The following is a 13,253-nucleotide window of genomic DNA, read 5'->3' as shown; positions in this document are numbered from 1 at the left end:
TCACCACTTCCACACAGAGCACTTTGACTTATTTGCACTGAAATGTTAATGAATAAATAAAGTCAGAGATTTATGACCTAATTATTCCTGAAATTGCTTTATCACACCCCAGCTCACTCGTAGAACATGGTAACAAAACACTTTGTAAGCAGTGTCTGTCCTGGACTTCTTTCCTTTCCTCATCGATGGGCAGCTCTTAGGAGAGATCTGTCACTGAGGGGCAGTAGAAGCTTCCAACATCACTCGGCTCACCTCTGCTTTGTGTGCAATGCAGAGGGAAGATTTCTGGTGAGAGCTTTCCTCCTCTTTCCTGCTGAGCTGCTGGGAGGTCAAGCAGTAGTGGGCTGAAGGAGAGAAGTCCTAGAGGAGTGAATTTAAGGAATAAGAATAAACAGGATGGAACAACCCCTTATGTATTATCCAGAATGGAATATATTTCAGTTACTTCAGTAAATTAAGAATGTATTTTTGTATCACAAATTTCTTGTCTAGTTACTGTGACCAGCTGAAGATCTCTGAGAGCACCCACGTGTTGCAGCCTTTCCTTCCCAGCATTCTGGATGGCCTGATCCACTTGGCAACTCAGTTCAGCTCCGAGGTGCTGAACCTGGTGATGGAGACACTGTGCATTGTGTGCACGGTGGATGCAGCATTCACAGCCAGCATGGAGAACAAGATCTGCCCTTTCACCATTGCAATATTCCTCAAGTACAGTAACGGTATGCATTCCATTTACATCCCAAAGCACAGTTGGTTTTGCTGTTGAATCCTGCTGCTGAAAACTTAATCAGTGGTAATTGAATGAACACTGATTCCTGTGGTAGGGGGGAAAGTTGCTGCCTTGCCCAGCCAAAATAGTGGTGGCAAAGATTGAGATGCGTGTGTGTGTTTTAGTAAATGATGCTTTCTCTCTCCAGATCCTGTTGTTGCTTCTCTTGCCCAGGATATTTTTAAGGAGCTAGCTCAAATAGAAGCCTGCCAGGGTCCAATGCAGATGAGGCTGATCCCAACCCTTGTCAGCATCATGCAGGCCCCAGCTGACAAGATCCCGGCAGGGCTGTGTGCAGTAAGTGCTTCAGTGGGGCACGGCCTGGGCTGGAGGTGTTCCCTGTTCTGCAACACCTGGGGGGGCTGCTCTGCAAAGGGCAGAAAGGCTGCTGTGGACATGCTTTGGAGCAATGGCTTCAGTCACTGGGGGAGGTTTCTCTGTGGAGGAGGCAAGCTGCAGGTGCAGGAAGATGCTTCCAAAAGTTTACTTTAAACTGCTCCTCTGGCCTTCTTCTAGTTTCCACAGTATCAGTCATCCCCAGTCATTTTGCTGTGACATTGCCATCTTTCAGCAGGAACCGTCTCTTCTCCCAGCAGACTGTACAACTTTCCTTGCATTTCTTCCTAAGGCTTTTTCTGATTTATGCATCACATATGTATGAATTGGAGATAAATTATACAGGTGCCCTAATAAAAGATGGAGCACGGACTGTGTAGAATGTTTGTATGGAATTAAATCCATAAACATCCATATCAATATGCATATTATCTGTTAATTGGTATGACTGTAACAATTGCTTATGAGTAATTAAAATAAATTTAAATCAATATAACCGAAATTGAACAAGTCAGCTAGAACAGTTCTCTGGCTGTTCTGATTAGCATGCATCTGTTTGCCATGTTTGAGTGGTGACACTGCTCTTGATGTGGGAACTGTCTTGGGAACTTCTGCAGCTCACAGCAGTGATGCTTGGGTGTGTGACTCCAGGGTCCTTGCATTTAAAAATTATTCTAGACTGTGAGTTCAGGGTGTGGTTGCAGCAGCGGCCACATCCCTGCAGTTCACACCTTTGATGTTTGCAGCAGGGGTGAGTAGCGCTGACTTCGAATTCTGTGGCTCGTGCTGTGACAGTTTGTGCTTTCTTTTCAGACTTCTATTGATATACTGACCACAGTTGTGAGGAATACAAAGCCCCCTCTGTCCCAGCTCCTCATCTGCCAGGCATTCCCTGCAGTGGCACAGTGCAGCCTGAACACAGATGACAATGCTACTATGCAGGTACCGCTGTGGGGAGGAGGAGGCTGGTGACACTGTGGGGAGGGAGAGGATTGTGACGCTGTACCAGTCCAAGAGAGGTGACACAGCCTTTGAGGAAGCCCAGGCTGTGCTTGCCAGTTGCTGTATCAGCAGCCTTCAGAGCCTCTGCCACCTCCAGTTTACCATGAAAGTCCTGTTGTTCAGAGCCTACAGTGACTTTTCCTGATCATTCCTGAACGTGGAGAACTACAGTGAGAAAGGCAGCAGCCTGGATGTTTTTTCTATTTTAGTGCACTGGAGCATGTTAAAAAAACCTACCAACCAAAGCCCAACAATACAAAAAAGACTCAAAAAACAGACAACCAAGCAAACTTGTAATGCTTTTCTGCCCCCATAACATTTATCAGACCTGGCAATGGCAGGAACTATTTTCAGGAACTTTCACAGGCACAGAACAACAAAAGTCCTCCTAGCCCTCCTCCTCTAGCAGCTTTCTGCTGTACTCATTTATGGGGGAAGGAGAAGGGGAAGGCAAACTTCTTTTTGATTGAGCCAGGTGTGGGATGGAGGGAAAGCAGGGAATCGTCTCCACCATGAGTACTGCCTGAGCTCTGCTTGCTGGCAGGCTTGGCTATGGCCTGATGTCTTTGGAGTATCTAGCAAGAAGGAAAAAGCATCTGAGGCTAGAAGTGCAGGGAGCCTTTTCATTCCAGCTCCTAACTGGCATATGAATAACAAAGGTGGTTTCATTCCTTATGTAAGGAGTTCCATAGTGGCAGCTACTCTTTGCCATGTGAATACAGACTATGGGAATGTGGTCTTTGCCTGAACAACAGACCAGTAAGAATAGGTGAGAGACCAGCAGGGAGAAATTGTAGACCAGCATATTAGTTGCTTTGCTGGATCTTTGTGCTAAGAAGAATTCAAAAGGACTGCAGCTTAGCTGCTCAGTTGTGTTTTGGTCATGTCACACTTCTCTGTCTTCATCTCTCACTTGTTTAAAACTCTTTGAATTTCTTTATGTACCAAGATTGGCACAAAACTGCAGCTACTTGAGGTTGTTGTTGTATTTGTTAGTTATCTTGATTGCTGCTGATTGGACAGTGAGGAGTAGTGTATGTGTTAATGAGCTGGAGTCTGTAGAATTACCTGTAAATCTTTCACAGGTGGCAGCAGTTTTCCCCTTGCTTTCATCGTGGTTCAGGGAGGTTCTGGGATGGTGAAGGGGATGTCTCCGTGCCTGCCCGTTCCCTTACCCCCTGCTTGTCTCTGCAGAACGGCGGCGAGTGCCTGCGCGCGTACGTGTCGGTGGCGCTGGAGCAGATCGCGCAGTGGCACGATGAGCAGGGCCACAACGGGCTCTGGTACGTCATGCAGGTGGTGAGCCAGCTCCTGGACCCACGGACCTCGGAGTTCACCGCTGCCTTTGTGGGCAGACTGGTATCCACTTTAATTTCAAAAGCCGGGAGTGAGCTGGGAGAGAATCTGGACCAGATCCTGAGAGCCATCCTGAGTAAAATGCAGCAAGCAGAGACACTTAGTGTGATGCAGGTGAGCAGGCTTGGCACCCAGGAGAGTAAGGAGAAGCACCAGGAGAAGAAACTGTCACAATTTTCTTTCATTCCATGCCTGTTTACTTATGCCTCGTGCAATTGGTGGGTCTGTGTATCCTGTTGAAGTAGTCAGGAAAATGCCTACTCCGCTCAGAGACTCATGGAATCTTCTGAGTTAGAAGGGACCCAAAAGAATCATTAAGTCTAACTCCTGGCCCTGCACAGGACACCCCAACAGTCTCACTCTGTCCTGACATTCCTTGAGCTCTGGCAGCCTTGGGGGTGTGATCATTCCCTGGGGAGCCTGTTCAGTGCCTGACCACCCTCGGGGAGAAGAACCTTTTCCTGACACCCAACCTGACTCTCCTGTGACACAGCTCCATGCTGTACCTCAGGTCCAAAATTTTTTGTTAGGTTACAGGGTAAGCAAGATTCACCTGGATTACATGTAACATACCTTCAGTACGTCCCTCATGCCCTTGTACTTGCAAGCCTTCTTTGAAGGGATAGGAATTGCTTCAGTAGAAATGTTATGGCAAAGGCAGCATTTATTTTTGAGGGATTTGTTCTGTATTCCAAGGATAAATGCTGGGATTTGAGCTTTTTGTGGATGGGAGACATAGTTGGCCTGAGTGAGGTGAGAGACCAGACAAAGCACATCACCATCTCTTCTAGCCTTGACCTACTTGTAGTGACACAGTTTTCTGGAGGGATTTTTTTTCCCAGTGGTCTTCATTCTCTCTCCTGTTTTTTTTTTGACTGTGCCCTCAATGTAAAACAGCTCATGCTGACTGCCCTGGTTCCTTGGTAGCAGCTGGGGGAAGACATTTTGCTGGCACTGCTGAGCAAGATCCCATCTCTGCCCCCATTGCAGCACTCAGCTGAGCTTCACTCTGCTCTAACCATTTTGTCTTATTTCTCTGATTTTTGAAAGTGCATTTTTCAAGCCAGCATGTGGTGCCACAATGGCCATTTCAATGTCAGCAGATCTCACATGCTTTAGGATTTTTCACCCCAGGATATATTGATGATAATTGTTTGGAATGGCTCTCACTTTGCTTGGTTTTGGATTTAAAAGATACGGAAGTTTAAATCTGAAGCAGTCCCATGCAGCCCTTGTAGCCAACCATTTTGCAATGCTGGATCTGCTGTGTTAGCATGGAAGATGGGTCTCTGGAGATGGGCAGCTTTTTCCTGAAGAGGGTTACAGAGATGCCCTCAGACTGGGAAAGGGACATTTAGACATACACAGCAAATGAGTTCTGCCCTGGTCTTTAGGAGGCAGACTGCAAAATTGCATGTTATTATGAAATCTTTTCAAAAGTTGTAGTTCTTTCCCTAAAATTATGTTCAAAATGCATTCAGAATTGGGAAGGTGCTGCTGAGTGATGATGTTGTAGTGTTTATTTCCTGCATTTGTAGCACAGTGTTTTGCAGCTGGTTGTACTTTCCCTTCCTCCTGGGGTTGGTAAGCCCAGCCTTCACTCCTGCAGGGAGCTTCAGCTTCCTTCAGTAAGCACAGCTTCACTCCAGCTCCTTAAATATTTGATAAAACATTTCCAGCTATTAAATTATGTACAGCTAACATTGCCTTTTTCCTCCTGCAGTCCCTGATCATGGTGTTTGCTCACTTGGTTCACTCACAACTGGAGCCACTCCTGGAATTCCTGTGCAGCCTGCCTGGCCCCACTGGCAAGCCTGCCTTAGAGTTTGTGATGGCCGAGTGGATGAGCAGGCAGCACCTCTTCTACGGGCAGTATGAAGGCAAAGTCAGGTGGGACCCACAGATACTCCTGTTAGCTGCCCTCATCCCACTGCCCTTGAGTGCTGGCCGTAGGGAAGGGGAGCTGGCTCAGGTGGGAGCAGGGTGTGCCAGCGTTGGGCAGAACTGCTGCTCCCTGCACTGTCAGTTCTGCTCAGGAGAGCTGTGGTAACTGGAGCAAGCTCTGATCTTCCTCATCAGTGCTCCTGCTGCCTCCTGCTCCTGTGCTGGAACAGAGACACGAGGGGGAAGGGGTGTCTCCTGCAAATACGGGGCTGCTTTTGGGATTGAATTTCTGTGAATGGGATGAGATGAGAAGAGCTTCCACACTTGGAATTGCCTTTGTAGGCTACTGTAGAGGTCTGGGGTGTTGTAGAGGCTTTCCTAAGAGAATCTGGTGATTTCTTGTGGATTTATTGATCTATTAAAAGTCAATCAAGAAATCAATTGCAGTTCATTTCAGTATTCTCTCCCTTTTGCTTTGGGAGCATATTTGTGTTCTGTTGGAGGCTGAGTGCTGTATTCCAAAGCATGGGATGCTCTGTATTCATTTAAATTTTGTCACGGCTGCTGTATTAGATTTTTTTTTTAATCAGGAAGCCTCACAGACCACTCTTAGGGGTCTCACCAGCTGTTAACTCAGTAGTGTGTGTTGTTGTGTCATTGTTATGGGCTGTCAAATAGCCTGTGAAATAAATAATGAGAAAAAGCAGATTCAAAATGGAAGTTAGTGAATAATCCTGAAGGACAAGCAGCAGATTTGGGTATCCAGTGCTCTTTTTGGTTATATTTTGTTGGTTTCATCCCTAAGCCTGGTGGTTTATCCCCATTTTGACAGTGCAGGCCTGTCTGCAGGATCTCTTGAGGTTTATGGCACAGGGAGAAGCCAAGGCTGACCAGCAGAACAAGGTTAAAGGTGATTGCTCAGAGTTCTGTTGTCCAAAATGAGAAATGTTTGTGTACAGTGATGCAACAGGACTCCACACTGTATTAAACACTTGGATTTAGTTGGTTGTGGTGACATTTATCATGCATTAGTAAATGCTTGGAGTTTCTGTGTCCTGAGGAAAAGCAGGGCCTGCTCTGAGGAGCAGAGGTTCAGGGTTAGTAGAAGGACCCTGAAGGCAGCTGACACCTCCTGTGTGCACAGTCCCCAGCCACTTGGGGCAGGTTGAAGAAGTGGCTGTGGGGTTTTGATGAAATTATGGGAAAACTTTGGGCAGCAGGTAAGACCTGGGTCCAAACCAGCAGAATCAGAGCCATAGTGTGGGAGAGAGAGAGGGTGAGAAGTGAAATCACAAACAGAGTTTCACAGAACTCCAGAATTTCAGTTTGAGATTTGTGGAGCCAGGAGAGAGAGAGATTTGGGGGTGCCAAGCATAGATTGTTAACCTTGACCTGTAGTCAGCATCATCCTCAATGTGCTTGAAAACAGCATGGAGCTGGAGAGGGTTTGAAGTGTGGAGTAGAAATGTGAGCACCAGAGATGGAAAGAACATGTAAAGGAGAGGAGCAAGCTGGAGGGTCTGAGTGTGGCAGAGCCATGAAGGACCAGAAGTGAAAATGAGCATTGAGACTGGAGAAAGGGGCAGATCTTTGCTACAGATCAGCCAAATTACTGCTTTGTTGCTACTGCTTTTCTCTTAATTCCATCCTTGTGTGCACATGGTGCTGCAGGGGAACGTTTAACCTGGTGGCCCTTCTGACCTGGAGAAACCTTTGATGTATGTGTGGGTGGATGTCTGTACTGTTGATGGTGCTAAATCCAAAGCTTGACCAGTGCCCAGCTTGCTGTGCAGGTCAGGAGCTGAGTCCAGTTTTGGATGCTGACATAAAGCAGGAGACATGGGAAAATTCTCTCATGCTTGTTCTTGGCAAAGATGTTGAAGAAAGGGCATCGGGGTGTCTGCTCTGGAGTGTGTTCCCTGTTACAAAGGGGCTATGAAAACCAGACAGTTCAGGGAAATTCTGATCTCTAGTTTTCCTATTCTCTGCTCCCAGCTCTGTAGCACTGTGCAAACTCCTGCAGTATGGCATCAACACAGATGACAAGAGACTTCAGGACATTCGGGTGAAGGGAGAAGAAATATTTAATATGGATGAGGGAATTCGGACACGATCCAAGTCGGCCAAAAGTAAGTAGTCATTTTGCTGTGTTTAACGGGGCTTTTTTCTGTAAGTAGATGCTATGAAAGGCCTTAAATAGGTCTGGCAGATCACACAGAGCTGTGGGAGATAGTTCCTGCAGAAGGCACATGTTGGTTTTTAGAGCTAATTCATACATCATGTACTTAATATATCAGTTTACTTGTATCTACTTAGCTTAATTCTGCCAAATACTGCTTTGGAGGACTCCTGATGTCTGATTTAATATAACTGATGAGGCAGTTATGGGATGGGGAGTTCTTCACTGCTGTTTTGCATCATGAGACAGAATTGATATTTCTGGATGCCTGGTAGCTTCTCTGAGAGGAAAGTGTCTTTAGTGCATGCAGAGATTTAAAACAAAGGGATGTCTTTTTCAATGAGACACTTTCACAAAAAGCAATGATTCAACAAGTTAAGAGATTTCTTTTAAGGTAAACTTTACCAGTCTCCTGCATAAGACTTGTCTTATTTTTAATAAACTGAACCCAAGGTCTTTGACTGGAGGTTGCTGTTGAGATTAATCTTTTAAATTAGAGAGAGCAGAGCCCTGGGCAGTTTTTCCTGAGGACTGAGCTCCAGGGGAGGACACCTGGGGTCTGCTGTCCTCAGTCCCCAGTCAGACTTTGGTTGTGCCACTTGCTGTGCTAGAGCTCGTGTGTGACTGCTGGTGGGATGGGATGTGGAGGCTGTACAGATCCAAACTGGGAGCCTCTCCAGACAGTCAGTGCTCCTTGAGCTGCCATGGGCTTGGGATCTGCAGTGATGCAGTGAAGGACTAAGGTGACAGCTAAGGAGATGAACAGGGGCAAGCACTAGGGATTTTAAGAGGTGAGTGGTGATCACAAATCACTTGCTACCTGATTATTCTTGGCTTAAAAAAACCAAACTAATGAGGGTCAGACAGAAAAATGGCAACTGCCATTTGAGTTAAACAAAGATTAATACTAGCATTAGTAAGAGCTAAAACTAATGCTCCCAGATTTTTTATTTGATAGAATCTTTACTTTAGCAGTTAAGGGCAAATACACTGTCTAGCTGTCCCTGTGGGATAGTTAAGCCCTGCAGGAACACTGGTAAGGAAAAGTTGGAGTTTACAGTGCCTCAGAAGGGGCATAGCCATGCCTGAGAGCATGCACTGCTTATTTACATGAAAGCATTGGTGGATGTGCAAATGGACTTCAGGAAAGAAAGGTTGACTCCAGCTGACTCTTAAGCAGCCTGCAGGAGTAGCGTCACACGTTCATTCAGCTGTGAAGATTTTCCCCCTGCCTCCTCTTCACTTGGAGGCAAGGTTGATACTGCATTGAGATCTTTGGGAATGTAGCTCTGAGGGTATATGGAAAGAAGCTTTGGGGGTTTTATGTCAGTTGGTTTTCTCTCCCAACCTCCCTAACAAAAAAACTCCACCTCAACAAAAAAGGGCCTGTTTTATAACTTCTAATTAAAAGCAACATGAATGTGTGTATTTTTTTCTCTTAAAGATCCTGAGCGCTGGACAAACATTCCTTTGTTAGTAAAAATCTTAAAATTAATAATCAATGAACTCTCTAATGCCATGGAAGCAAATGCATCTAGACAGACCACTGCAGACTGGAGCCAAGGTATTTGCTTTTTCTCTTTGCATGGCTTAAATCTACTTGATCTTCTCTTGAGAAGAATTTGTGGTATAGGAACCATGTGACAGTAAATCATGTATCCTACAAAGGCTTGAATAGTGATCCAAAGGATAAGCTCATGGAATCACAGAATCCCAGGCTGGTTTGGGTTGGAAGGGACCTTAAAGCTCATTCTGTTCCACCCACTGCCGTGGGGAGAGACACCTTCCAGTATCCCAGGCTGCTCCAAACCCTGTCCAGCCTGGCCTTCCAGGGATCCAGGGGCAGCCACAGCTGCTCTGGGCACCCTGTGCCAGGGCCTGCCCACCCTCACAGGGTACAATTCCTTCCCAATGTCCCATCTAACCCTGCCCCCTGCCAGTGGGAAGCCTTTCCTCTTTGTCCAAGTCCCTCTCCAGATCTCTTGTTTTGTTGCACAGTTCATTAGGACAACATCTCTTCCTTCCCTGTGCTGTATTTAAGTGCTACCAATCTCTTCCAGGAAAAAATAAATAAAATGGAAGAATAAGATCAGTCAGTGTTGTGTATCCTTAGACCTAAAAATTCTTTAGGGCTAGTTTGGAAGATGGAATCTGACCACATGCAAATGAAATTACCCTTTCATGGTATCTGGTTTGCCTTTCTTCCTACTTCAAGTATCCATTCTTGTTGCTCCAGTCCATTTTGCTTGGCTCCTGTTCTGGAATCATTCCAAAGGGATAAGGAGGATTGTAGGTGTTTCTCTTCATCCACCTACAAACTCCAGTCCCCTATAGAGTGATCACAGACCTCTTGGACCTCTTGGATTTGGATAATTTCTAGAAATTTTGTTTTTCTAAACAGATGATTCAAATGATATGTGGGAGGATCAGGAAGAAGACGAGGATGAAGATGAAGGCTTAGCAGGACAGTTCTTATCAGATATTCTTTCCACAAACAAGTATGGTGAGTAACAGCTTGAAAGTCCTTCTTCAAAGCAGTAAACAAGGAGGTGACATCCTAGTCAAAGTTTCCTTCCTTTGCCAATAGCAAAAAAAAGGCTGCAGGTATGGGGAAGGAATTCTGCTCTGGGATTGTGAATAAGGACTTTCTGGAGAAGCCATGGCTTTGAGCAGCATGGTGATTAAATTGCTGCATTATAAATAACATCACCTGGGAGTCCACATACTGCACAGGCTTCACACCTGGGAGGTTCCTGCAGGTATTTCTTCTAAAGAGAAAATTGCTGCTCAAGGTGTAGGTGTGACCTCAGTGTGATGGTGTCCTAGGGGTGGGTGAGCTCCTTTGTGGAGAGACCTTGAGGAGCAAGTGCTGCATGAAGAGCTGAGGGGGTGCATCATCCCTCAGGTTCATGTAGCCTCAGAAGGGAGAACTTTACAGGGAAACAGCGAGGGACACTGCTCACATTAGCTCAGAACTGGCAAAGTGTCACCCTCACATGGGATTAAGGCAGAAGATCCTGGTGCATGGGATTCCCAAACCTGCCTGTGAGTGTCCCACATGTGCTTGGCTCACCTGTGTGTTCCTTGAGCCTCCACTGACCCTGGTTCTGGGCTTCATTGGCTTCTATCACATCACCTAAAGGAGAATATTCTGGATACAATTTTCTTTTTCCCAGCAATGCTGAAACTATTTACTTTTGGATCCTTGGGTTTCAGTAGCTTAATAGAAAATTTCCTGAGATAGTCTGCTCTTTTTGATGTTAAAATCTGCTGATTTGCCTCTGACAGATGAAGATTATTATGAAGATGATGAAGAGGATGATCCAGATGCATTAAAGGACCCTCTTTACCAAATAGATCTCCAGGTGATGCTCTAGAATGAGGGGTTTTATCAGATTCCTGTCATTCTCTATAAACTTTAATTTTTTAAATGCTGTACTTTAACAAATATGTAAGCAGTGGAAACACCAGTTATTGTCATCCAGAAGGCATTCTTAATTGAAATTACTTTGGAAGGGACCAAGTGTCCCAAGAATTTCTGGAGCTATTTTTCTTTATCATTAATATCTGTAATGTGGAAATGTGAATGAACAAAACTCTTTGAACAGAGGGAGATGAGACTTTTCTATCTGTGAGCTTCACAGCTACTGGCAGAAGTCAGGAGTAGGTTTGAGAGTGAATATGACAGAATTTAATATTCCACTTGGAGATGATCCCACCCAGTCAGCCCCCTGTGTTACCCTTTGCTCCTGCTTTTCCCACCACCTGCAGCTGTTGATGGGCCCTTCCTCCTGCTCCCATCCTTTTCCTCTGCTCCAACCCTTCCCTCTGATTCCAGTCCTCCTGCACTGCTCCTTTCTGTTCCCTCCAATCCCAGGGTGTTACTTGTTGCATGTGGGGATGTGTGTCCTGCCAGGTGGAAGCAGCAGGGTTTCCCAGGAGGGTGGTGCTGACAGGGTGTTTCTGTCCCTCCCAGGCCTATCTCACCGACTTCCTGTGCCAGTTTGCACAGCAGCCCTGCTATGCCATGTTCTCTGACCACCTCAACGACAACGAGAAGCGAGTGCTGCAGGCCATCGGGATATAGACCCACTCCAGAGACCACACCTGCCAGATCTGAACAACAGGTTATTTTTGGCTAATTCCACGTTTTATGATAGGACATAAAACATTTTCCAGTGTCTGCCTGCCTTGTTCCAGGTTGGCAATGGCCTCATTGTTTTGAGCCTCATCTTAACGCACATCTAAGGATGCTAAGGAAAGGAAGCCTGAGAAAGCAGCAAGGACATTGCACATTGGTCTCACCACAGGAGCACTTTCATTTTCCACAGTAACTTTCCAGGAAGTTCTTAAAAGATAAGAAATAATGTGTCCTTAATATTTTTGAAGGAAACTGTCTCTACCTGTGAAGAGGCACTTTTAGTTTCCCACAGCACAGTTCGACAGAGAAAGGAACTGGGTCACTTACGGATTGCTTGAGAAGTGGGAAGGTTGTTCCTCTTGGCTCTTGTTCCTCCTCACGTAACACAGGGTAAATGTCTTGATCCTACAACGTGACTTCTTTTATAGAACCACAGACTCTTTTCAGAGCTGCCTGGATGGGATGGAGCCAGTTCACAGGAGTTTGGAGGGGAAGCTGAGACAATGAACCTGAGTGCGTTTCTTCTTTCCTGGTGTGGATGGGGTTCTGTCGCTCACATCTCCCATGGGAGCAGTTCTTCACTAACACTTGTGTGTGCACATGCTCAGAGGAAGCCATCACTTAAATTTCTGTTCCTGTGGCATGTGGCTATGAAAGACTGGTTTTCTGGAACACAAGGAGCCACAGCTTTTAGGGGAAAAAAATAAAGAACTGATTGTATTTAACAGATTTGCTCCATGACAGCCACTCTGAACTACTTTGTTTTTTTTCACACTCTTGTGTGTATTTTTATAGAGTGGTAAAATAACATTTGCAAATTTATTTCCCCATGAGAACAGCGTGATGTATCTCACAACACCTCTCTGCCTTTGGTTCCCTTTCAGGGAAAATGAAATAAAACTATTAAAATGGACATTGGTATCCTTCTTATAAAACAGATTTAAAAGGAACTTGTGCTTGTTTCCTGAAGTCACTTTTTAAAGACATATTTCTCCTTAGGACATGTTCTGTACGTGCTGCCAGAGGATGTTGGGGTGTTTCATGGGAGTCACCTGGACAGAAAGGGAGTCCTGTGCTGTATGTATCTGCTGCTTAAAATGGGCTGAGCCATTACAGTTTCCTTTTAAGAAAGGCACTTGCTGTTCCTTTGTGGAATCATTTGCTTCGTCACTGTATCCAAAACTCCATAACCTGGAGTCTTTCTGTCTCTCACTGGTCTCACGTTGTGCCTGAGAGTGGGCAGAGCCAGGGGGGATCCCCCCATCCCCTGCAGACTCCTCTGAGCCATTCTCAATTTTTTTAGTGCCTAACTAACTCCATGAGAAGCAGAGTTTGAAGCCTGATTTTTATGTGTCTAATAAGGTACAAGCTCTTCCCATGCCATTGTGTCTCAGTGTCTTTCTTCCCTGGGGATTCTGTGGTCTATAAGAATATGTAACAAAAGGGGTGCCCTAACCCTCCTGTGATACAGTCCACAAGGAGTTTTGTTCTGAGGCCTTTGTCTCTCAGCTTCTGCTGAAAGGGCCAACAAGTTAAACCAAAGAGTGCCATTTTGAAAACCCACCAAGAAGCTGATGGTTGCTGTG

At 45.6% G+C, this 13,253-nt stretch overlaps 1 protein-coding gene across 1 annotated transcript in view; it reads left to right on the top strand.

The window, feature by feature from the left end:
- Positions 1 to 12,617, top strand: part of IPO9 (importin 9) — a 39,252-nt gene extending 26,635 nt beyond the window's left edge. Inside the window, exons 15-24 of the mRNA XM_041489611.1 lie at positions 493 to 719; positions 918 to 1,066; positions 1,919 to 2,047; positions 3,302 to 3,577; positions 5,187 to 5,353; positions 7,343 to 7,476; positions 8,971 to 9,090; positions 9,928 to 10,029; positions 10,815 to 10,891; positions 11,503 to 12,617. Coding sequence (XP_041345545.1) covers positions 493 to 719; positions 918 to 1,066; positions 1,919 to 2,047; positions 3,302 to 3,577; positions 5,187 to 5,353; positions 7,343 to 7,476; positions 8,971 to 9,090; positions 9,928 to 10,029; positions 10,815 to 10,891; positions 11,503 to 11,613 — 1,492 coding nt within the window. The 3' untranslated portion in view covers positions 11,614 to 12,617. The remainder of the gene's footprint in view (positions 1 to 492; positions 720 to 917; positions 1,067 to 1,918; positions 2,048 to 3,301; positions 3,578 to 5,186; positions 5,354 to 7,342; positions 7,477 to 8,970; positions 9,091 to 9,927; positions 10,030 to 10,814; positions 10,892 to 11,502) is intronic.
- Positions 12,618 to 13,253: the final 636 nt, after the last annotated feature.

Source organism: Pyrgilauda ruficollis, unplaced genomic scaffold, assembly GCF_017590135.1.
Source record: "Pyrgilauda ruficollis isolate IOZ18807 unplaced genomic scaffold, ASM1759013v1 scaffold95, whole genome shotgun sequence".
NCBI lineage: Eukaryota > Metazoa > Chordata > Aves > Passeriformes > Passeridae > Pyrgilauda > Pyrgilauda ruficollis.
This window is presented reverse-complemented; position numbering and strand designations above follow the sequence as displayed.